This window comes from Podarcis pityusensis, assembly GCF_964106645.2.
Source record: "Podarcis pityusensis genome assembly, chromosome: 2".
Lineage (NCBI taxonomy): Eukaryota > Metazoa > Chordata > Lepidosauria > Squamata > Lacertidae > Podarcis > Podarcis pityusensis.
The window spans coordinates 103,141,375-103,167,669 of NC_138029.1; the positions used below are offsets into that span (position 1 = coordinate 103,141,375).

General features: G+C 44.2%; 1 protein-coding gene across 8 annotated transcripts in view; it reads left to right on the forward strand.

Annotated features, from left to right (window-relative positions):
- CADPS (calcium dependent secretion activator) overlaps nt 1-26,295 on the forward strand; it is a 348,154-nt gene that overhangs the window by 288,248 nt on the left and 33,611 nt on the right. For all 8 annotated transcript variants that reach the window (XM_080995634.1, XM_080995627.1, XM_080995631.1 and 5 more), the window contains 3 exons: nt 14-97; nt 9,049-9,081; nt 16,794-16,901. In XM_080995634.1, coding sequence (XP_080851760.1) covers nt 14-97; nt 9,049-9,081; nt 16,794-16,901 — 225 coding nt within the window. The remainder of the gene's footprint in view (nt 1-13; nt 98-9,048; nt 9,082-16,793; nt 16,902-26,295) is intronic.

The window sequence follows — 26,295 nt, forward strand, 5'->3', positions numbered from 1 at the left end:
TTTGTTCCTCCAGTTTGTCACAATTCTGGAAGGAGTCTTGGCCAAACTATCCAGATACGACGAAGGGACGTTGTTTTCTTCTTTCCTGTCATTTACTGTAAGTTGCCTTCTTCATCCAACCACCCAATTGTCCCTGCTTTTTGCTCCTTGCACTTTTCAATTCAATGTTCATAGTTTAAAAGTAGTTTTTTTCATGGACTGAAGGATGGTTCTGGTTAAAACCACAAGGAAACATCTTGCATGGTCTGAAGTTATCTGATAACAACTGTCTTGCTGAAGCCCAGCAGGTATGGGTTTGGTCAGTGTTCCAGTGGAAAAGCAGTTCCTGGGAACTGTATAAATGCCGCCTTGAGTTCCATGATGGGTGAAAAAGAGCACATAAATATAATGAATATATTAAGAAGTACCAAAATAATAAAGGAGGCTGTATACCTTTCCAGAACCCTGCCAACTAAAAGCCAGTGTGTTACGGTGGCTAGTCAGGGAGGAGGAACGGGACCTGAGTGTGAATCCGTCTCAGTGGCCAAATTTACTGGGTGACCTTGGACTAGCTGCCATCTCTCAGATTGACCTACCTCACAGAGTTGTTGTGCGGATTAAAGGAAGAACCATGTCTGCTGCCCTAAAGGCAAGATGAAAGTCAGAGAGGGAAGTGTTCATTATCTATTTCCCTACTTTTATATACCCATCCAGTCCAACATCCTGTTCTCACAGTGGCCTACCAGATGCAGAAAACCCCATGTTCAATCCCAGACATCTCCAGGCAGGGCTGGGAGAGTTCCCTATCTGAAACCCTCGAGAGACTCTGCCAATCAGAATATACAATACTAAGCTAGATGAACCAGTGGTCAGACTTAGTATAAGGCAGCTTCCTATTCTCCTTTGTTCCCATGTTGATGTATGGAGGAGGTCTGTATATAGATCAGAATTTCTGTCCCTTTAATGAACTGCTGGATCAGGGCAATTAACTATAATGGGGTTCAAAGACAGAGATATAGACTTGGTTTAGGTGTAAACATTTCCAATGAAACATGAGCATGGTGTTCACTCCCCCCACGCCCCACCCCCTTGCCTTCCTCCCCTCGCAAACTGAGCTTTGAGGAAGGTATAATGGTTTGTTAAACCACAGTTTCCTGTGACATCCAAACCAGGAAAGTTTTAAGTACAGCTATCCAAGCAAGTTGGATACCTTTCCCATGCAACATCACAAACAATAAACTACTAACTCAGCCAGGCAGCCAACCACATGTGGGGAACTTTACCACTTCCTAACTTTTAACACACAGGAGAATATGGGTGCATCCACCAGTAACAAGTGGGGAAGAAAATTTTGTAGTCCCTTCCACTTCTCTTATTCTATGATAGACATGCTCTTATTGATCAGCTTTGAGCTCTGTTGCTCCTGTAGATGTTGCCATCTGAGGTGGTTGCCTTGCCTTATGGGCTCTGGTGCTCACAATTTTTTGAAGGAAAGAATGTGTTTTGAAAGTGCTTTAAAGGTATTGTGTGTACACAGCCTCAGATGAATATGTTCGCTAACAAGGATCTTAAACTAGAGCTTGAATATTAATATTCTGGTATTAAACCATAGCTCCTTATTTCAAACACAGTTGTTACTAACTGGTTTAATTAAACTAGGTTGTAAGCACCAAGAAAGGAAAGGCAAGGGGACAGGGCGAGAAAGAAATGTTTGGTCTTGTTGTTTGCTCCCAGCTGCTAGACTGTAGCTTAGCAAGGCAAGAACTGAGCATCCAGACTGGGCAAAATATTACAGAGCTTTGGGGAGTTATCCCGTATGCTTACAACACTATGCCTAAAAGAAGCATCAGCAGGGTAGCATAATTCTCTAAGTCTGTAGCATCATCCTTAATGCAGAATAACAAGAAGCATTGTTCTTATTATAGTCCATTTGCTTCTCCTTTCACTATACAAACAAATCATTTCAAATAGCATTGTCAGATTTTATTTTTTTTATAAAAAAAATCTCCAAACACCCAGCCTTCTACCAACTCCTTTTATCAAACATTGTCCACTTGCTTAGAAAATGACATGTCACCAGGGGTCTTATGACAAGCCGTTTTATCACCTAGTAGGATATCCTCATTTTCAATTCTTGCTGTGAAATTCAGCTTAAAATTAATGCATCAGTTGTCTTAATAGCATTCTCACTAACCACATCATTATAAAATATTCTTTGGATTCCTCCCCCCTTAATGGAACATCATTCTACATTTAGTCAAGGAGCTGGAGAAAGATGTTTTCTACAGTCAATAGTGTTTCTTGGACCTGGAAGTCCAGTCATTAGATGGGTATCTCTGCCTAAAGAAAAGAATTGCAACCAAGCTGATGACAGCTGCTCAAGATTCATTTCATCTGAAGCATCTCTTCACTTTGAACAAGAGAGTGGGGAATGAATTACTGCTACATTAATTAAAACTAGAGAGTGTATTTTACCCCCGGGACAGGTTACTGGCAATCTTATTTTTGTTCGGCACAAATTTTTGTCATAAACTGAGAAATTTCATGGGAAAAGTCACATAATTCCTGATGAGCTGCAGCCTAGCAAAGAGATCACACAACATCCGGCAGCATGAAAATTGCAATGTATGTAGCCAAGTTTTACACTAAAGAAAAACAAGCAGTTGTGGTTGGCTGGTTGTTGTTTTAGGGGGGGGAGAAGCTTAGGGTTGTTTTGTGAGAAGGCAATGTGGAAGACAGACTGAGTCATTGCCATATTATATCTCAATTGCGGCGAATATTCCTTTTATTTTGCCGCGGTTCCATGACTTCTTATTTCTGGTCTCTAATATTTTCTCTGCTTCTAGTTTTGTTACAGTAGCAAAACACATATTGTATTACTCTCTTCCTTTGCTGTGTATACAAATACCTTAATGTCAGTGAGATAACAGTAACTAAGTTATTACTTTTTTGTAGGTTATTTCCATTAGTTTTTAAGATATACAAATTGTTCTCAGCTACAGTATGTCCTCAAACAAACAGTTACTGTTTTTATGGTTGTTGCTACTTAACCTTCATTTAGTGTCCGCTATCCTAGATTAGAATGCGATTAACAGTTTTTTTGAACGTTTTAAAATGCTTTCAGAATGTCTTTGATGCTATTGTTGTTGATGTATTTGAAGCGCTGGACTCCTTTGAGAGGAAGGGAGGCAGATATAAATTGAATGAAGAGAGAGAGAAAGAGAGACGGGAGGGGAGGGATAGTGTCTTCAACTAAAGAGTTGGGACCCACAAGTACGCTGAGCCCCAGCCTACTGTGTATCACTTAAATAACAGTGCTGCCGTTTTGCTCTTTGTTGCGGTTTAGGAATCTCTAAGGCAGTGTTTTTCAACCACTATGCTGTGGCACCCTGGGGTGCCTTGAATGATAGTCAGGGGTGCCGCAAGCAACACTGGCCTCTGTCCCTCTTTCTTTCCTTCCCTCCCTCCTCTGATGCCCTCTCACATCTCTGCCTCCCAAAGGCTTGCACAGCTGTTTGTTGCAGCAGCCCTGGCTACAAGCTCCCCAGGCGGATGGTGCCTCTGGGACTGGCCAGGGGGTGCTTCCCAGGCCCCTGTGGAGCAGTGTGAGGAGGCACCTCTCTTTGGGACAGGGGGAGGAGCTCAAAGGCCAGGGCTGGCAACTGTGGTTGCCCAGAGGACTCTCAGTGTGGTGTAGTGGTTAAGAGCGGTGGACTCATAATCTGGTGAACCGGGTTCGCGTCTCCGCTCCTCCACATGCAGCTGCCGGGTGACCTTGGGCTAATCACACTTCTCTGAAGTCTCTCAGCCTCACTCACCTCACAGAGTGTTTGTTGTGGGGGAGGAAGGGAAAGGAGAATGTTAGCTGCTTGGAGACTCCTTTGGGTAGATAAAGCGGGATATCAAATCCAAACTCTTCTTCTTCAGGGAGAGGGGAGAGGAGAGGAAGTTGAAGGAACACTCCACAACAGAGGGTGTTTGAAAAATGGTTAGAAGCTGCCAGCTCTGAAGGCAAGGGGTGACATAACTGGGCCCCTGTGCCTCACAGGGGTGACACAGAAAGAATGTATTGAGGAAAGCAATACTGCATGTGCTGTCTCTGCGGGGGAGACAGGCCTCCCTCCTGCTCTCCTTCCTCTGCTAAGTTTAGTCATTTAAAAAACGCAAATTCCATGCTAGGGATCATTAGGGAAATGATTGAGAATAAAGCTGCCAATATCATAATGCAAATCTGTGGTGTGACCACACTTTTGGGTTGGGTGAAGAGCTCTGGTTACAACCTTAACTCAAAAGTGATGTTGCAGAATGGGGAAAGTTACAGGAAAAGGCAACCAGAGTGATCATGAGGTTGGGAAGGTTACAACATTTGGGGCTTTTCCATTTCAAACAAAGGCGAAGTTTGTAGTTTGCAAGCATGGTGAGAAGAAATGGAATAGGCCTCTCATAAAACTAGAACTCGGGGCCACCGAATCAAGCTGAATGTTGAAACATTCGGGACAAAAAAAAAAGTACTTCTTCGCACAGCACATAGTTAAAGCATGGAATTTGCTTTCTCGGGATGTACTGACAGCCACCAGCATGAATGTCTTTCAAAGGGTTTAGGTAAATTCATGGAGGATGAGGCTGTCAATGGCTTCTGGTCACGATCACTACATCATACCTTCCATATCAAAAGCAATATGCCTTTGCTTCAGGAGTGGTTGCTATGCACTTGGCCATAGGAGCCAGCTCCTAGGGACCATGGGGGGTTTGCCCCCCTCCAATAAAATATTTGAGGGGCTTGCCCCCCCCCGAAAAAGGCAATGCCATTCAAATGGGGTGTGTGCACTGCATCATGTGTGGGGCAGGGCTTACCTGGTCTCCCACAATATTCCATTCACGTTGGCACCCCTGCACCTGGCCTCCTGGCAGCGGAGGCAATACCATTGAATGGGAGGGGCAAGGTGGTAGGGAGGGTCGGTCGGTGCTGTGTGGCTTGTTTAGTGGAGCCATTCTGGCCCGCCCACTGATGCACCTGTACCATGCTGCAGTCACCTGCCAGGTTTGATTATCCCAGTGATGGAGACAATGATCTCGAACCTTCCTGATGTTCGAGTCTGTCCAATTTACTTTTTTGTCAGGGGGAAATAATAAGTGGCAGCTGGACACGCAGCCTAGGCAGGGACGGTGGGGGATATTGAAGAGTAACATAGCACTCGTATGCGTTCCAGTGCACATTCACATCCAGCATAATGTGCTATAAGGCACAGCAGTAGGTACTTGACTACTTTTTTTAGGCAAGGGAGCAAGAATCCCGGGGGGGGTCAGAATTTCATAAATATCCACTACATTCTGGGCTTTCCATTGATATTAGAGGAGAAGGGAGGGATGGTGGCAAAGTGCAGAGCCCATCCAAAGGTTCACCTTAAATCCTTTTGGAATTCAAAGTCCATGGTAATTTATAAATTAAAGGTAAAGAAAGGTAGGTCCATTAGTTCCAGTCGCAGACAACTCTGGGGTTATGCGCTCATCTCACTCTATAGGCCGAGGGAGTCAGCGTTTGTCCGCAGACAGCTTCTGGGTCATGTGGCCAGCATGACTAAGTCGCTTCTGGTGAACCAGAGCAGCACACGGAAACGCCGTTTACCTTCCCACCAGAGTGGTACCTATTTATCTGCTTGTACTTGACGTGCTTTTGAACTGCTAGGAGCTGGGACCGAACAACGGGAGCTCACCCCTTCAAGGGGATTTGAACCGCCGACCTTCTGACCGGCAAGCCCTAAGCTCTGTGGTTTAGAACACAGCGCCACCTGCATCTCAATTTATAAATTATGCCTTCTTGATTCTAACTTTCCCTGAATAGGGTATTTTTAAAATAGGTGTGTGACAGTGATTCCCCCCCCCCAATACCTTTTAACTGCACGTGGCTTGATTTTAGTGGTCCTATTTAGTGGTTCCTTGCTTTGCAGTCTCAAACAATGCATTTCCCAACTGGAACATGTAATTTATTCATCGCAAGATGCAGGTGTGTGCCTGCGTGTGTGTCTAATATTTAGGCTATTTTACCTGTAGCTTTCGAAATATTTAGAAGCAGGTGAGCATTTAGAACCCAAACAAGGATGCTGATCAGTGATTTATTCTAATTAGATATATGCTTGCTATAGAAATTCTCAGCCCTGCAGATGGGATGCATTATGGTACCTTTGCAAAAGGGTCTCTCTGTCCATCTGGAAACCATTCCGTTAGATATGTTAACTCGGAAATTCATGGACTCCCCCCCCCAACAACAACAACAACACATTCTGTTGCCAGCTGCAGAGATAACCCATTTGCTTTTACATTGCCTACCGAGAAGGGCCACAGAAAGGAGGGAAGAGCTTGTGACATTAATAATGCTGAAGGCATGATTGCAATACCAAATGCCCATAAGTCATTGTTCCCAACTCCATACCAGCCAGAGGCCCTTTCTTACATTATTCTGGTGGGATGGGAGCAGGGCTCTTTATCAGCTGGAACTCATTTCTGGCACCTCTCAGGTGGGCACCATTGTCATTATGAGAGAACAAGGGAAGCGTTTGTGGTGAGTTCCGGCTCCTCTTTTTCTAGAAAACTAGCACTGGATGGGAGTCATTGCAATGCATTAAAACATAAGAGCCTGTTGGATCCAGCCAATGGCCCATCTGGTCTAGCATCCTGTTCTCACAGTGGTTAACCAGATGCCTATGGGAAGAAGAAGAAGAGGAGGAGGAGTTTAGATTTGATATCCCACTTTATCACTCCCCTTAAGGAGTCTCAAGGCGGCTAACAATCTCCTTTCCCTTCCTCCCCCACAACAAACACTCTGTGAGGTGAGTGGGGCTGAGAGACTTCAAAGAAGTGTGACTAGTCCAAGGTCACCCAGCAGCTGCATGTGGAGGAGCGGGGAAGCGAACCCGGTTCACCAGATTACGAGTCTACCGCTCTTAACCACTACACCACACTGGCTCCCACTAGCAGGACCTGAGCACAAAAAGAGCCCTCTCACCTCCTCCGGTTTCCAGCAGCTGGTATTCAGAAGCATCTGTTCTCTGACTGTGGAGGTAGTAGCCATTCCTCTGCCACCAGTGTTCTGTGAGAAGCTCCAGGCCACATGGATGGAGGTGCAGTATGACCTTCACCCAATCTGACATGGGGCTTCTCATATTACTTTGGCAGCCCAGGATGAAGACACACTGCAGAAGTTCCAAACCCAACAGAGCAATAAGAAAGGAATCATCCCACTGAAGCCACAGGGACAAGTTTTTATTTCTGAAACAAATCTTTAGTGATTCATCTAGTACTCTGTTCTGTATTTCTGGAATTTTTATTAAAGCATGTACCAAATATTTGTCTTAAAATCATATTATTATTATTATTATTATTATTATTATTATTATTAATGAATTTATATATCACCCTATACCCAGAGGTCTCAGGGTCGTTCACAGAATAAAATCAAGATATAAAACCTCAAAATATATAATCAAAATACAAACAACAACCCAATCACACACAAACACACACACACCAAAAAACCCACATTTTAAAAGAACATAGGATGTCAATCAAATCAACCAAAGGCCTGGTTAAAAAAAAGGAAGGTTTTGCCTGGCGTCTTAAGGTGTATAATGAAGGCACCAGGCAAACTTCCCTGGGGAGAGCATTCCACAGATGGGGAGCCACTGCAGAGGAGGCCCGTTCTCATGTTGCCACCCTCTGGATCTCTCGAGAAGGAGGCACAGGAAGAAGGGTCTCAGAAGATGATCTCAGGGTCCGGGTAGGTTCATATGGAAAGAGGCATCCCTTGAGGTATTGCGGTCCTGAGCCATTTAAGACTTTATAGGTCAAAACCAGCACTTTGAATTGGGCCCGGAAACTAACTGGTAGCCAGTGCAGTCAGACCAGGATCAGTGCAATGTGTTCAAACTGTCTTGCTTCGGTGAGCAACCTGGCTGCTGAATTCTACACTAGCTGAAGTTTCTGAACTGTCTTCAGACTCAGCCCCACATATAACACGCTGCAGTAATCTAACCTTGAGGTTACCAGAGCATAGACAACAGTAATTAGGCTATCCTTGTTCAGATGGGCCACCAGCTGAAGCTTATGGAAGGCACTGAGGCCACCTGAGCCTCGAGCAACAGCAAAGGGTCCAAGAGTATCCCCAGGCTACGAACATTCTCCTTCAGAGGAAGTGTAACCCATCAAGAGCAGGCGATTCCCACCCACCTGGTCTAGGGAACCACGCACTAACAGTGCGTCAGTCTTATCTGGATTGAGCTTCTGTTTGTTGGCTCTCATCCAGTCCATTACTGAGGCAAGACACTGGTCCAGCACTTCCACTGCCTCACCTATAGATGTAAAGGAGAAACAAAGCTGAGTGTCATCAGCATACTGCTGACAACATATTCCAAACCTCTGGGAAACCCCACCCAGCGGTTTCATGTAGATGTTAAACAATGTAGGGGATAGGATTGAGCCCTGTGGAACCCCACATTGAAGGTTCCAAGGGGCTGAAAAGCCCAAGCAACACCCTCTGGGAACGACCATCCAAGTAGGACTGGAACCACCGCAAAGTGGTGCCACCCACCCCTAGTTCAGACAGTTGCTCCAGAAGGATGCCATGGTTGATTCTATCGAAAGCCGCTGAAAGATCAAGAAGAATTAACAGGGACCTGTTTCCCTTGTCTCTGCCTCTCAACAGATGTCATCATACAGGGCGACCAAAGCAGTTTCTGTGCCAAAACAGGGCCTAAACTCCCATTGAAATGGATCCAGAAAATCAGTTTCTTACAGAAGCGCCTGGATCTGGTCTGCGATCACTCACTCCACAACCTTGCTCAGGAAAGGGAGATTAGCAAGTGGCCTATAGTTAGTTAGGTTTTATCTTCTAAGTGGTTCAGTATGCTTAATTAGAATCTATCCTTCAGTGCCATGTACATTGAATTGGTCTAATAATTACTGCATTTTTATTTTTTAGTAATACTGCTAAGTTGTCCTATTTTGCTTCCCTGTTTGTGTTTTTTTTGTATAGCTCGAAAGCATAATCTAAAGTTGGCTATTTTTCTCTTTCAGGTGAAGGCAGCTTCCAAATACGTGGATGTGCCCGTAAGCACAAAAAAATTACAATAATTTTTGCAATAGTTCCTGCTATGTATTTTTAGAAGAAGAAAAAATGGAGTTGCTTTTTCTTCCCCTTTAAATCCTGTCTTAGCTAATGGTGTACTATAGACTCCTGTTTACAAAAGTTTCTGAGAGCTGATTTATCCTGAAAGTTTCCTGTTAATTTTACCCTATAGACATGCTTTTATTTATGATTCTCTGTCCCGTGCATCATATGCTGTTTATCATCCACCAATATGTAAAACAGGGCCCAGAGTCTAAATGTGGCCTCCAAGGGATGTCACTACAGCCACAGAACTTTTCTGAATTTGGGCACAACCTGCCATTAGCATGAAAAGGGTAACTTCACACTAACTCTGTAACAACAACAGTGTTACACTAACTCTGTAATAACAGCAGCGTTGGACCAAAGCTGCAGACTACCAACTACAAATTCCCTCTTTAAAATGTTGGCTCAGACTACAACTATACCACTGTAAGTGGTAAGTGTGGGAAGGCCCTAAGATGAGTAGTAAACTATCTTTGGCGATCACTCATAGCTGAATAAGATTGTCTTCCATAAACACAGTTTTAACAATGAGTCCGTAAGTGACTGTGGAGGCCAATTCTGGATCCACACGTCCTTCCACAAGGACTTACTGGGCAGGAGGAGGCAACAGTCCCAGGAAACGAAGGAAGATACTGTCGCGCATTTGAGTGGCATTGTGGGAAGTGGTTCCTGAGAGCTACCAGCATCTTGAAACAATGGCTTTGAAGAACAGGCTGCAAAGATGGGGGTCTGTCGTAATTGTGGTACACAGGCAGTACAAGGTCTAAAATGAGGCCTGGCCAGAAGAGGGGGCTTGTGAGGATGAAGAAGGGAGAGATAGCAATAGTTCAGTTTGCTAGGCCTAGCAAGAGGGAAATTACCGGTAAAGCCAAAACAGAGGTCAGGAATGTACATTAGGAAATTTTAAAACTTGTGGGAGCCATAAAGCCACGGCAAAGGCTTGTAATATTGCAGGGTGCCCCCTGACCTCGGCTGACCAGCACTCTGAGCTTTACAATGTATTGGAATGTATTGACCTTAAATGGAGTTGTGTTTCCTCTGGGCAGTGATGACCTTATATGGTTTGTGGGTGGGTTAAAGCCATGACCGGATGTAGGTAATGTGAGACATTGGCAAACGGCCATGCGGCTGGAAAGAGAAAAAGGATAATAAAAAAGCTACGGGAGGAGAGAGAAGTTCGAAAGGAGCTGCTCATACCATCCTGAAAATATTGCTGGCTCTCTGTGTCTTTATTTTATGCTAAACTGTGCCATTTGTAACGGCTGGCTCCGACAAGTGGTGCCCCGTGTGAGGCAACTTAAAGAAAACAGTCTGAGGCAGACTAAGAGGATTTTAAAAGAAAACCGTGTGAGGCTGAATAAAAGAATACGTCTGAGGCTTTTAAAAGAAAACCGTGTGAGGTTTTTCGATCCAAGCAAAGGATATCATCGGCTCACCACGCCCAGCAAGGGTTGCAAGCGCTAATCATCTTAAAAAGATCCCGGTGAGTTCGATCTCTCTTTTATATTGATTTTAGACAAATGGGCAGCTCTTTGTCTACTCCCCAACAGAAATTTTTAAAAGACTTAAAATTTCTCCTCTCCTCCAACAAATTGGAAGTTCCAGAGGGTGATTTGATACAGCTCATTCTGGCCATCGAAGAGCATTCCCCCTGGTTTCCTGCAGATGGGACTTGGGAATTAAAACTTTGGGACAAGATTGGGGCACATTTTCATGGGCACCCCAGCATAGGTGTTCGGATTCTTAATGCATGGTGCAAGGTTTGTTACGCCATGGTGCAAGGTTTTGTTACCAAAAAATATCTCCATGGCTGCATTGCCAACACAACCTCCAGCTTCCTTAATTCAGCCTGCTGTGCTGCCATCTGTTCCAGCACTCGCCTTGCCAGCAGCCCCAGACCCCAAACCTCCGGACTACAGTTCCTCACCAGAGGACCCAATCCTGCAAAAATACCGTGGTCTGGCTGGAAATGACCCTGCTCTTTCAGCGGCAGAACCAGCTACCCCTTTTCAACGTGCAGTCCTTGCCTGCTCCTTAATTCAGGATACTATGGCATTCCCTGTTATTGTGCCCCCTGCTGGTGCCCCGGCAGGCACCCAAGCCCAACACCAACCTTTTGACTTTAAGATCTTGAGAGAGCTGCAACAGTCAGTAAAGGCCAATGGACTCCAAGCCCCATATACGCAGGCGCTTTTAGAAGCCACATTAGCCCAGCTCTTGGTTCCAGAGGACATCAAGCTTTTGGCCCATACAGTGTTACCCCCATCAGCTGGTGTTTTGTTTGCCCACGAATGGGAAACTGCCTGCCGTGCTTATGCTCCAGCCTTGTTACAACAAGTCAGAGGAAATAATCCAAATGTTACCCTCGCAGACGTCATAGATGCCATGTTGGGGCGTGGTCCCTTCGCTCAAGCTTCAGTGCAAGCCACACTGCTGCAAATCTTATTGAGGGACACTGCTCTTGCTGCTAAACAAGCAATGAGAAAAATCCCAGAACCCAGTATTCAATCAAGGTGGGGTTCAATCAGGCAAGAGGCAAGAGAATCATATTCTTCCTTTATGGACAGGCTGCTTACAGCAGTGAGTCGCCAAATTGAAAATCCTGAAGCCAAACAAATAATTATCAAACAATTGGCCTTTGAAAATGCCAATGAGGATTGTAAGGTTGCGTTACGACCGATAATACACAATCCTGCCACAGACACAGCAGCCATGCTTCGCATTTGTCGGTCTGTAGGTACAGCCACCCACAAGGCTCATCTGCTGGCAGCAGCGCTAAATGAAAACCAGCCTGTAGCCACCGATACAACTTGTTTCCAGTGTGGCAAACCAGGATCACCGATACCCCAGTGGGGGTAGAACAGTGGCCTCTACCAAAAGAAAAATCCGCAGCAGCGGCACCAGCTATCTCTGACCAGCTTATTTCTGAACAATTGACTTTCGGCCACATTGAACCATCTTCATCCCACTGGCTCCAGCAGACAGGGAACGGTTTGCTTTTACATTGCCAGCATATAACAATTTGCAGCCCACCCAGCGATATCAGTGGGTTGTCCTGCCTCAAGGCATGCGGAACTCCCCTACACTTTGTCAACATTTTGTGGGTGAAGCATTGAAACCTTTCCGCATGCGCCACCTAGAGGTGCTGCACACGAGCTGCATCTGGCAGTGTTTGCCTTCCTAACCATTTGCCTTGCCATCCTTTGCTGCACCGTTATACAAGGAAGAGAAGCAGATGACCCTGTCCAGTTGAAACCACCATATTTCACCTGAGCAGTATCCACGGCTCAGCCACTTTCGAACTAGAAGAACAGCGTTGTTGAATAAGACTTTTAGGGGAGAAAATTATCATAAGATATGGAGGGATAATATTTTTGTACAAGATATGATTATGTTTGCCAGTTTATTGCATGCTTCTAAATGTTGGGTGTGTATGCCAGTCATTCCGGCATAATGCTTCATGGTGTGCCTGTCAATGGATCTTTTCAATTTACTAATATTATATCCCCTAAGCAAACTTTTTGGCCTCCAGTACAATTGACCCTCCATGAGCCTGCCCCCATTTGTTTTCAAATTAAAGAGGGGAAAGAATCATGGGGCATATATCCAAACTGTCAATGTACATTGAAATTCACTTTTAATAGCTCTTGTTCTCTTACAGGAACATACAGTGACCAATCTCAGTGCTATAGGAGTGACACCAGTGCATGGCTAATAAACTAGAAAGGAAGCCTACCATGCAGCTTGGAATCATAATTCTTATATTCTTGGCTTCCGGATGGAAGTTGGCTTCGACATTTATTGATTTTAGTGATCATTATAGTAGTTATTTGCATTATTTTGTGTTGCTGTATCCAATGTATTCCTTCCTTAATCTCTATATGTACTGCATGGTTCTCCAGTCCGCGGCCCGCTTCCGGTGTCACAAGAGTCGCTTATCGCGCTCGATATAACCGTATTGGTACTGACATATATGACTCTGATTACTAAAATAAAGAAAGAGGGCATGTGGGAGTCATAAAGCCACGGCAAAGGCTTGTAATATTGCAGGGTGCCCCCTGACCTCGGCTGACCAGCACTCTGAGCTTTACAATGTATTGGAATGTATTGACCTTAAATGGAGTTGTGTTTCCTCTGGGCAGTGATGACCTTATATGGTTTGTGGGTGGGTTAAAGCCATGACCGGATGTAGGTAATGTGAGACATTGGCAAACGGCCATGCGGCTGGAGAGAGAAAAGGGATAATAAAAAAGCTACGGGAGGAGAGAGAAGTTCGAAAGGAGCTGCTCATACCATCCTGAAAATATTGCTGGCTCTCTGTGTCTTTATTTTATGCTAAACTGTGCCATTTGTAACGGCTGGCTCCGACAAAAACTCATCATTCTTCCATTCTTTCTTGTTGTCTTTCCCAGGTGGCAAGCAACAATATAAGCAATAAAAATGTAACACAGCATTATTAATAAAGCTTCTTAAAATAAAAAAATACAAAATACAAAAAAATACAAAAATGCCAAAGCAGTAAAATAGAAACCATTTCCAACCACATCAATACAAAAATATAATGGCAACATGTCCAGCAAACAGCTTGGCTGAAAACCATAAAAACTCCAGAAGGACTTTTACAGAGGCCCAAACTACCTTATTCAAAATCAGATAAACTGATGGGTCAGTTCTTACTAACATAATTTAAGTGTAACCCAGATAGGCAGAAATGTTGAATTGGTGCTGTATATACCAAAACCAGCCTTGAACATTTCTGCAAAATAACCACATTATATCATTCTTATAAGGGCAAATAGTGCTGCTGCCTGCATCTCTCTATTCAGAGCTTGGATTATAATGAAGAGAACTCTTAAAGATCTCAGGCAAAGCACTCTGCTTGCCAGAAATTAACATTTAAATTAAGTTTAAGTGCAGTATATAAATGTTGGTGGGAGTCAAGGATTATGACTGATAAACAGGAGGCAATTGCAGACAGACTTTTTTTAAATGAGAATTTATAAACATGAATGACTACTTTTAACTTTACAAATATGGATCCATATGTAGAATTTGGAAGATAAAGATGTTTACATATTAGTACAGAGAAGCTATATGTGGTTTTGATCAGTAAACTGTTTTGCTTACTTCAGTATATATTTATGGAAGTTACAGGCAGAGTTTAGAATTTATTCCTTTTTCTTTTCACATTATGAAACATCATGACCGTTGTTTTGAAACCTTCCCACCCAAGTAGTCTAATCCACCAAATACCTGGTTACATAATATGTAGGTGCCTGGGGAGAGTTTTCCACAAATGGGAAGCCACCGCAGAAAAGACCCCGTCTCATGCTGCCACCCTCCAGACTTCTCATGGCCCCTCTCCTGGAGGGAGCGCATGAAGAAGGGCGTCAGATTATGATTGCAGGGTATTAGGAAAATACCTGCCCCCCATGGTTCAGGAACCTTGACATCAGGTTCCGACAACACCTATAGATTTGATATCTGCTTTCAGCCATAGGGGATTGCCAATCTCTGGACCATTACAGCATCAGACGGTGTGATTGCAGAAACTACAGGTGGGACATAAAATCACAAAATTTAAAGTTGGATGGGGTCCCAAGGGTCATCCAGTCCAACCCTCTGCAATGCAGGAGTCTCACCTAAAGAACCTCTGTATAAAACCTCCAGCCAGGCAGAGCAGGTAGGCATGTGGGAATGTTGGAGAAAGCAGCTGAGCATGGCAAGCTGGAATGAAAAGGGGATGTCAGAGCAGCTAAATGGAATACCCTCCCCAACTCCCTTCCTTGCAGAGGAAACCAATAAGGGGAAAATAATGTAGGAAGAGACCCTATGGAGGCACCTTCCTTCTTGCCATCCTGGTCTCAGCACTTAGTGGGATCCTGAAGAGTGGGACATTACAGTATGTTCTACAAGGGGACTATTGCAATCTGATTTTCGCAATGAAGTTGGTGCCTTCACTCCCTTTGTTCCCCTAACCCATCCAATATCTCAATTGACTGGCAAATTCTTTCAGTGGTGGGGAAACTCCCCAAACCTGTGCAGTCTGGAGAGCTTTGAGGTTTTATCTCTAGGTAAAAGCTTAGCTCTCTTAGCATCAACCAGATAACAATTGCGGCATCTAATTCTGGAAAGATGATTGTTTAGTACTGGAGAATTACAGCACTTTTTATTGCATCCTAAAGCTGGCACAATCCGCTTGCAGGAAATTGCTTGAAAAAATCTAACCGCCACGTTTACATTGTCCTCATTGTTTTTTAAATTAATACCTTGTCATTGTTTCAGTAGGTGTTAAAAATGTTACTGGCAGCTCTGGGGCCAACCATTGGCCCTTTGCTTGATAATTGTATTTCTATTTTAATATATATATCTATAAACTACCTTCCTACTGCTTCTCAAACTGTCCTAATTTTCACCCTGGAAATTACAGAGAAGTGTTAACTAACTTCAATTTACAGTGGCTGACAATCACATCTCATACAGAAAATGATACTTTGTGATCTGCGGTAAATCACAGTAATACAAGTAATGACACCCATTACGAAGAAACTTCCAATGTGCCACAGACATTTAAGATTTGTGTGGCAGCTTTCATAATGACTCTTGTTTCAGCAGTTTAATGGGTTCCCTCTGAGATAAGTTCGATTCCAACATATGAAGGAGTGTGAACTTACTTAGTGATGATTTTCTCCCAAATTATCTCCACGGCTTGCATCTTGTGAGGGAAACACAAACTGTGCCATGAGCGTCACAGATACCGCAAGCTTTAGAAGTTCTGGTTTTGGGGAGACAGACTCCTCAGACAAGTTGGAGACTGAACAGAGGAGTCCTGTGCACGTTTACTTAGAAGTAAGTGCCACTGTGTCCCAGCAGACCCGGGATTGCAGCCTTAGTAGCTATTTAGCATTTAGGGCCCAATCCAGCAAAGGTTTCAACAAGGGAAAGTCTGCTAAACTTTCCACTACAATCAATACACTGCCGAAGTATTTGTGCCCTTACCAGATGTATAGAAATAAAAGATAAAACTGCAAACTCTTTTTTATAATGTGTGGTTCTGATGGCGTTTTTTAAAAATATATACATGTACCTATTTCAAATGCCTTAGGGGAAAGAGACTAAGTGCTGGGTGTTAGCCTTCTAACATTGTATAATAGGAGATTTGCGTACAGAGGACGCAAGGGGTGGGGTGGGGGGGTGAACCCAGCAGGAGTTGTTGCTTTGCTAATTAGGTCAATAGTACCAAACATTGCAAGAGAGGACTTCCTGGCACCAAGAGCGTCAAGGGAAAGTCTATATCCATCTAAGCGGCTTCCCTCCAGGCGAAAGAGAGAAAGAGAGATAGTCTGTGCATACGGTGATCTTTCTACGCTGTGCAAGCTGCACTTAGTGTTGCTTCAGCTGCCTACCAAGCAAGAGCTGACACCCAAATATGTCACAGATACTCTGGTAGGAAAAGGAACCTCCGCCACAGTGTCAGGGAGAATAGAGTGCATGGCGGCAAGGGACAGGCGGACGGGAAGGATCCTTACAAATGAATAAATAAGCTTTTCTTGGGAAGATGCCATTTTCATGCTGGGTGTTTTGTGTTTTTTCCCCCACCCTCCTTCTCTCTCCTCTCCTCCCTGCCCCACTCCTTTCCTCTGTGCAGAAACCAGGGATGGATGTCGCTGACGCCTACGTGACCTTCGTGCGCCATTCTCAGGACATCCTGCGTGATAAGGTCAATGAGGAGATGTATATAGAAAGGTTATTTGATGTAAGTAAATGCCTTCTCCGCCTTGGGGGAATCCCAGGAGGAGAAACTGCAAAATGTGGCAAAATGAGACAGGAGGATAAGTCACATTTTGAGATTAAATGATTACTTTTAGATTTTTTTATTTTAAGTTTCCTTTTCCTTCTGATTGAAATTCTCTCAGCTCTCTGTCTGCTCTAATGTTCTACTCGGATCCACTTTGTCCCAGTTTCTCTCTCTCTCTCTCTCTTTCTCTCTCTAGATTTTTTAGATAAAAGCATCTTATATCAACATGTATCATCTCGTACCCGAAATATGTTAGGCTGCAATCCTATGCTCCCTTACCAGGGAGTGAGCCCTGTTGAACACAAAGGGTTTTACTTCTGAATAGATATGTATAGGATTTGCACTGCAAGTCATTATTATCATCAAAAGTCGTGTTTTTAAAAGGTGGGGGGAGGTGAAGAAGTCAGATAGGGTGCATGTGCAATTTGACTTGGAGATAGCATTGTTACTGAAAGACCATTTTTTAATTAAATGGTGGGAGGGAATGACCTTTCCCTCCAGGAAATCTAAGCATGATTTAAACATTTAAAGAAAAAACGATAAGTCCGATTTTTGCATTATAGAATACAATTGTAATGCTTTAAAACCAGAACTTGGGACCCTCTAGGAAATACTGGGTGGAACTTTTTAAATCTGAAAACCTAGGTTTAAAACCTTGGAAGAGGACGGCGGCTGTGGTGCCCGATAGCTCCCAAGTGTCAACTAAGATTTTATTTTGAATAGCATAGAGTGCATGTTCACAGACTTCTCTGCCTTTCTGTTGCTTCTGCTGTGCAACACATTTTCTGCCCTAGCAATTGTGCAGTCTAGCATTGACGCTTGCAGCAGGTGCTTGACATTACTGTTTCAGTCACTTGTTTGGTTGGATCTCTGTTTATGTTGTTTTTGTGGCTGTAAAGCAGCTTCCTTTTTCTCCCTTTGCAACCTCTCAGCGCTCTCTCTCTCTCTCGCTCACTCGCTCTCATTTGTTTTGTGCTGTTTCTCTCCCCCACCCACCCAGTATTCTGGCATTTGGATGTGAATGCCTTCAGACTTTATTGACGTGCTCCCTTGCTTGCATTGGGCAGGAAAAGCCTTTTCTCCCCCATCGTCACTGCCGCACCACCCCATACAAGTTCCTCTCCTGCTTGATGCCCATCTCCCCCCCCACTCCACCCCATTTTTCTTTTCCCACCGAAGCCTCTTCCCTACTGCATAATTCTCTCCTTTCACCGCCACCCTTCTCCTCTCCCCCCCCCCCCATATTCTCCAAGATTAAAATGGAACTTATCTCTCATGTCAAATGTTTTATCACATTATATCAAGTGGCATGAATTGGAGTCAAATAATCTTCCTGTGTACATCTTCTAGCATGACCCATATCCACTGAGAATGCCTCATTCATGCATAAAGCACTCCAGAGACTCCTTTCCTCTTAAGAGAATTTCAAGCATTTAAAAAAAAAAATGTCAAATACAAATCACCTATCCACTTGGCAATGACAAAGAGGCAGTCATTTCCATTCTGTTACAGATCTGCTAGCGCTCTGCCTGCCTATTGCTGAAATTCTTCCATTAGCAGTACATTTCCCCGGGACTGTTCTTTTCAGTGCCAACCTTTCCTTTGAGCAGTTTCCAGTTTTGTGCAGATCCCAGCAGACGGATAGTTGATCGGAACTGAATTTCAGTTCAGTCGAAACCATGATCTATATAAGGTCACATCTCTCTGCTTAAGCTAGATTTTAAAAGGTTTAGGCCTCTGTCTTTGCAGAGGAGCCAACGCACAGCAAGAATCCGTTTGGCTTAAACGTTGCATCGGCTTCCCCCCAGGAAGCACACCACTATAAGCAAGATGAACTCCATTACAAGGCCACAGATAAACACTGTGTTCAAAACTGGGTTAAATTTGCAACGTGCTCCCAATTTGGAACACAGCTCCAAAGAATATAAACTTAAATTCCAGTGTAAGCACTAAAAACCATGCCTAGGGCACTCATTTTCTACTCTTTTCCACCGTCGCCCAACAGTTTGCATACTCAAGCCATTCTTTTCTTTTTAATCTGGAAAAAATCAGATTAAAAACATTCTTTTTAATCTGGAAACATTCTGCAAAAGAGGAAGGGACTCCTGCACCTTAAAGAGTCATGTTGAAGAGAGATGCAGCTTGCATATCTATTCTGAAATTCCCTATTAAAAGTGCAGGAGCCCCCCACACATACACACTTTTAACCAGGCTGCTCTATTAACATCCTGCAGTTGTGACAAGGTGGCCTTGTGTGCCTTCCTGTTGGTGCACTTTGAGCCTTCATGAGCATATCTGAGCTATTAAACATATCAATGCCTACTCTTCCTTTTATCATGTCACCCTAGAGCAAGACCGATGGGGAAGCTGTAGACCTGGACTACAGCTCTCATTCAGCCCTGACCATTGGCCATACTTCCTGGGGCTGTTGGGAGTTGGAGTCAAACAACATCTAGAGAGCCGCAGGTTCCTCACCCCTTCTGTAAAACATGGGTGGAGATCCTGTGGTCCTCCAGTTGTTGGTGTTGGGATACAACTCCCATCAACCCTGACTCATTGGTCATGGTGCCAGGGGCCGATGGGAGTTGGGAGTCTCAACAACATCCCTGCTCTAAAATAGGTAACCGTCCCCAGTGGGCACATTGACCTGGGCTTTCTAAGGTCTTGTATTGCCTTGTATTGCGCTGCGCTGGGCAGCCGCTGCACTGTCCCTCCCCCAGATAGTCCCTTGCTCTCTCTCCGCACCACACGCCTGGCACCCACCCCCTCCACAGTGGGCGGCGACCCAGCGGCTCGGATCGGATTCGCACAGCCAGCACTGCAGTGAGAGTGAGTGAGCCAGGTAGGGGCAGAGAGCTGCGAGTGCGAGCGTGCCCCCCCCAGATGTTGCGCCCGGTGCGGCCGACACCCCCTGCACCCCCCACGCTATGCCACTGGCTGAAATTCCCTCTTCTACCCATGTATTAAAAGTGAAGGAGCTCTGTCTCCTTTTTCACAAAGCTACCTACTTTCACTGAATCTCAACAACAATGAGGCTTCAATCCTGTTGACACAGCAAGGCTTACTTTCTGATGAAACATGCATAGAATTGGGGTGTTAATAAAATCACCCTCTTTGTTTTGTTTTATTTCTGAAGGTGGTGTTCACATTAGATTCCTCTTTGCCTTTGTCACATATTCTCCACTTTTTATTTTTAAAAAATATTTTAAGTTATTAATATTATTGGCAATACATTTTCAAAAGGCTAATTTTGCTGTTTCTTTTGTTCCCGAGGCCATTCATTTTACACTGCTTTAGTGTTCATTACCTCCCCAGTTCCTCTTCCCCATGTGAGCTGTGATAGCAGAATTATTCTCCCTGGTGGATATTGGGGTATGCAGGAGATTATCTGAATATTACTGTGTGGTCTACATTTTAATCGCCTTTATTCTGTAAATTAGTCGGGTTTACTGTGGAATAAAGTCATCATTGTCATTTTAAAAATCTTCTCTTCAGGTCACTGGGAAAAGAAACAGATTGGCTAGTAAGTTAGTCTGACAATCAGCAGCTAACAAGGCTATTTTCTCCTCCAGGAGTTATTTACTGAAATTTCACATGACTTCTTTGTCCCATCGTACTAAAAGGGTGGCCAGAGGGCCAGTAGTTATGAAAAAGAAACACAATAGTGTTATTGTGCATTTGTGTTTTCTCAGCTGGAGGTGTGTGGTTTATCTGTATGTCGGTTCTAAAACTTTGATTTGAGGTTATACGGCCAGTTTACATCTCTTGGGTTTTTGAGAGGTGATTTTAGCATCTCTTGTAATCTAGAAACAGTAGCATTGTGTTACCTGTCCCAGGTGGGGTCCTGTGGTGTTGTTTAAATGATAAGAGAGTCAGGATTGTGTATGGCTAGGGTTTGCTTGGGAATCTGGGGTGCAGGGTAACGTTCCCATGGGTTGCACTCCCTTTGAAGGAAGATGTGTGCAGTCTGAGACTACTCCTTGAGCTATTAGAGGCCCAAGTGATGTCTGTAGCCAGGAGTGCTTTTTATCCGTTCATGCTAATACTCCAGCTGTGACTGTTTTTGGGCCGTGACAGCCTGCTGACCACAGTGGCCCCATGCATTGGCAATCTCAGGACCTGATTACTGTAATCTCAGGACTTGATTTCATGTGGGGCTGCCCTTGTATCTGGTCCAGAAGCTGCAACTGCTACAGAATGCAGCTACTAGACTGCTCACAGGAACAGATTACTGGCAACATGATAATCCGCTGCTGAGAGAGCTGTTCTCGTTGCCGATTTGCTACCAGCCCAGGTTTATGAATCCACAAAGCCCTGAACAGCTTGGGCCCAGAGTACCTTAGGGAGCATCCAATCCCTTACTGTATGCTCCACCTTGAGCACTGAGATTATGGGTAGGCAAACTAAGGCCTGGGGGCCGGATCTGGCCCAATTGCCTTCCCAATCCGGCCCGCGGACGTTCTGGGAATCAGCGTGTTTTTACATGAGTAGAATGTATCCTTTTATTTAAAATGCATCTCTGGGTCCTTTGGGGGGCATACGAATTCGTTCTTTCTTTTTTCAAAATAGTCCGGCCCCCCCACAAGGTCTGAGGGACAGTGGACTGCTGAAAATGTTTGCTGACCCCTGACTGAGATCCTCCAATGGGGCATTTTTGGTAGTTCCCCACACCCCTGGGGTCACTATTTTTATTTTGGTAAGACCCACCCTGGAGAGGTTTGGCAGGAATCGTTGCTGCCTTCTTCTGAAAACTGCACTGTTTAGACAGGCCTTCACAATGGGAATTTTTTCTTTATAACCAGCCAGTATCTACTGATGTTTTATTGATGTGCTCACTGTGGATATTTATAGACTGTTTTTATTGTATTTTTTTAATTGAAAGCCGTCTTGATATATTTCATGAAAAGTGCGGGTTCTAAATAGTTAAATGAATGAATGAATGGCTGGCTGGCAGGCAGTTGGACATAGAGAACCAATGCTGTCAGGATGTCATTCCCTTGCAAATGGCTCATCTGATTGCTGTGGGACATAAGAGATGTGGGCTTTGGTGTCATTAAGTTCCATGTATTAAAACATACCAGCTCTTGGGAATTCAGCTAACCAGTCCCACCAGGTTCATCCCACACAAGGACAGCGCAGTGGGGCTTGCACCCCTCTCCTCTCTTCATGCACCCCCACCCCATGCCTCGTGAAATTGGTTGGGGTGGGGAGAATCCCCAGAACAACATACAGCGGGGGGGGGGTGTTCCCTCTTGCAAGCTGCCCAGGTATATGTAAGTTAACAACAAGAAGTATGGCTCTCACACATTACTGCAAGTACTTAGAGTATGCAGGCATGTAGGCGGTAATTCCTACATTGTGTGAAGCAACCCTGAATTACAGTACTGGGGCAGAAGGTAAGGGGAGCTCTGGCAGGTTCCTTTCAAAGGAGAGAACCCAAATGCAACACAAACAGTGACAACATGGCTGCATGGGAGCTTCCTTCCCAAGGCAAATAGCAGGCACATAGGCCCCTGTCTGGACCCAGAGCATAGCAGGGGCAGGGTTAAAGCCCCTTTTCCTCTCCTCCCCCCTGTGCTGCATGCCATGATCTCCCTCTAGATTCTGTCCCCCATGACTGCTGTATAGTAAAGCCCAACACAAGCATGCAAAGACCAACCATGTGATTAGCGTCGCATCTAGCTTGGCCCTGTGCCACCCTTGGCTTCAAGAGACTTCAAAGTCCATCGCCAATAGATCTCACAATGAAAACCATCGTTTTGGATATTGTGAAGAATGCATTCTTATAGTCTGCTCCTCTGCAGCAGCGGAGTATCAAAAAATGAGATGAGAACCCAGGTGCCTATGTGGATCTTCGGATATTGATGCAGAATCCACAAAAGGCGCAGATGGCATTTTCCCTCCTCTCAGATGATTAATCCAATATCTTGCCCCTTGCCCAAAAAAAAATACTTTAAAAAACAACAACATGCTTTTGATATGAGAAATCAAATCATCCAGCGAAGCTCCCAAGATTGCAAAGATCTAAACAAAAATTAATTTATTTCCCCCCTCCCCTCCTTGTACTTCTTGAAGACATGAGCCTGCCTGACCAGAAGATAAGGATTAAAACAGATGTGCTTAGCAGCTAGTTCATCTGCTTAAGTCTAGCAGTCTCTGAGATCAGTGATTAAAAAGCCATCTCGAACTTTGATGAAATCCACAGCCCTGGTAATATGCAGGCCCTGATAGCTTTCTTTTGCAGAGCCCCTGTCTGTCTAAACCGGACGTAGGAAGCATTTGACTGGAGATGATATGTGGATTATATGGGTCAATTATACACTTAATCTGCCTTCTCTGCAGAGATTAAATGTTCATAGATTGACTCTGTGTATTTGGCTTGCCCTTGGCAGTTACCGGATCAGGAAGGTTGCCCTTACTGAAAAGTCTGGTAAGAACTTAATCATGCAGTGATAGGGCCTGATGATACTGGGATGCTAACTGCTCTATGCTTTTTCAGGAGACTTGACTTACCATTTCACTGTCACTTTACAATCAGCTGTACAGTATGTTAAGGTTACCAGACGTCCCCATTTCCCGGGGTCAGTCCCCGGATTTACAAACCAGTCCCCATACAAAATGCACTGAAGTTGAAAAGTGTCCCTGAATTCATTGAAAAAAATCTGGTAACCTTACAGTATGTGCCTAGATGTTTTCCTAGATGTATATATTTTTTTCTCCACTATTGATGGAACCACTTAGAAAGCACCTCTCTATACAGGGTAAAAGTGGATCTAAAAATGAGACCTCAGAACAAAAGGAAAATGTATTAACAAGCAGAAAGGAGAATGGCTTGGTCAATATCATACGCCTCAACTGTCCCAATTAAATCGAGATATCCCATTTTTAGACGCCGTACTCTCATGTGGGTCATGTAACTCACCCAGGAGCATGGCCCAGAAGACGTGTGTCCTGGTTTTTGGCTATGACAGTTTGGACTTACCTGAGACAATTCATCCTGAGTTTGAACGGCTCCACCATGCACACAAGTTAACATGATATGGGTAGTTTGTGCAGAGATGTTTCCACTGTTTTGGAAGGAGGGGGAGTTTGCACAAATTGAGGCCCTGTTGGAAGTTCCAGCCTTAAGGGAGGCCCAGGGAGCCTTCTCAGCACTCCAGATGTGGAAAGCATTCCCCTTCCCCATGAGGTTCATCTTCATAGGAAGCTGCCTTATAACCAGTCAAGACCACTGGTCCATCTAGCTCAATATTGTCAGTGTCTGCAATGATTGGCAACTGCTGTTCAGGGTTTCAGAAGGGAACATTTTCATCCCTAACTGGAAATGCTAGGGATTGAACCTGTGACCTTCTGCATGCGGTGCATGAGTCTCTACTACTGAGCCACAGCCCTAGTACCAATGTTGTTCAGCTTTCGGAACCAGCTAAAGACCTGTGTTTCCTGGCAGGCATTTTAATGTAGAGGCATGCTTAGATCTCAGGTAACTGGTGGTATTGTTGATATTGCATCTTGTTTTAATATTTGTTGTTTTTGTGTATTTATTGCTGGGATTTGAGTGCAAAGGGCAGGATGTAAGGGTTTTTTTGTGGAAATAAATAAACGTTACATTATGTGTGCTATGAGGAAGGGGGCACACAAAAACCTAATCTTGCAGTGCAGGAAGGGAATCACGAGCTGGGTAAGCATGTGATCTTCCCCACTAGATTCAAAGAATATGGAATCAGGCCTCTGAGATCAGGTCTAAATGTTACATCTACCCAGTGCTTTTTTCTGGGGTTACTCAAGGGTACAGAGAACCAGCAATTTTTATTTTCAAATGTTAAAAGTGTGGCGCCTGCTGTAACAACTTCATGGTGAGTACCAGCACTTTTTTTTCCTATTATTTCTATTGCATGTACCGTGTTGTTAGGTGCTGTTGCTGTAAGCAAAGATCAACACTGCTGCATGTGTTTTTGCTCTCGAGGAGTCTTGTGTGATATGTGATATTTCCTGTCTGCCCCTCGTAATTGACTGCTCTTTTTCACTGTATTTGCTGGAACATATTTCATTAGGCATACTTAGTATTGAAATGGAAGTTCAGTCTTTTGTTTCTGGAGTGTTTGCTCTTAAACTAATATGGCCAGCCCTGGTCAGGCAGGTTAATGCCAGTACTTTGACAGACAAGCATAGAGAAAAAGGGGGCTAGATTGTCTCCACAAGATTGGCCTCCCGGCTGCCACACAAACACACAAATTAATTCCTCCCAAGCTGCATCCCATGTGAACCTAATAATAAAGATTCACAGCACCATGTGATTAGGATAGTGTAGCAAACTATCGGAGGATTCTTAAGGTGAGAAGTGTGATACTTTCAGCATGTCACCCGAGTTTGCCTTTGAGCAGAAGCGTCTCATTACAACTCCAAACATCTCAAGGTGAGTGTAATGTTCAGAAACCTGTGTGAGATAGGCCTGAGAAAAGGGAGACGGAAGGAAGCCAAGAGTCCCTTTCGTTATTACAAATGACGGCCATGTTGCAGATCCACATCCATTGACGACAGAGATTCTTCTCATCAATTTTAGTATGTCTCCATAATGTTGAGTCTGACAAAGCAACAACATGCCCTCTCCACAAACAAATCAGAATGAATGCTCATTAAATAGCCAGTGTTTTCTAATTTCCCTACAAACAAATCAGGATGGAAACTCAATAGGTTGGCTGGAAGCAACCTGAGCTGCTCAAAATGTGCATGCTCTTTTCAAGGATTTGGGCATTACTTAAGGCCTCTTGATATCCTGATTTTATTAATATGTATTGTCATGACAGTGCAGAAAATAGTGTGCAGTTCCAAGTATGTAAGGCATGTGGGCCCAGGTTTGCAGGGCTACTACAGCATATCAGCGGCGTAGAGCCACACCAAGATATGTGATAGGGCGGCTACATGTCCTACTTTAGAGAGAGCAGTCCTCTACTTTGAAGGGGTGTCAGAGGACTGGTGTCTGTGTCAAGGTGTCCTCTCATTGAAGCACAAACTTGTTTAAAGATAACAATAAAAAGGGAGAGCAGGGACCTTGAAGCTGGAGACACCAGCCAGGAGACTGAACCTGTCTCCTTCTCACAGCCCTCACCCCCTAGGGTGAGATGTAATGCTTTTCTATTTAATCTTCAATACAATAATTATTTCCAAAATTGTATCCATAAATATCAAATGCAAATCTTATGCAAATCATTCTCCTCTTTTTTGAGCCATTTTATTGGAGCCAGAAAAGATCAGGTAGCTCTCTATTTGAAGAAGTGCCTGGTCTAAACCTGGTTAAAAGACAAAGAACCCTAAGAAGGGAGATCAGGGGCCTTGCAATTGCCCATCACCTGGC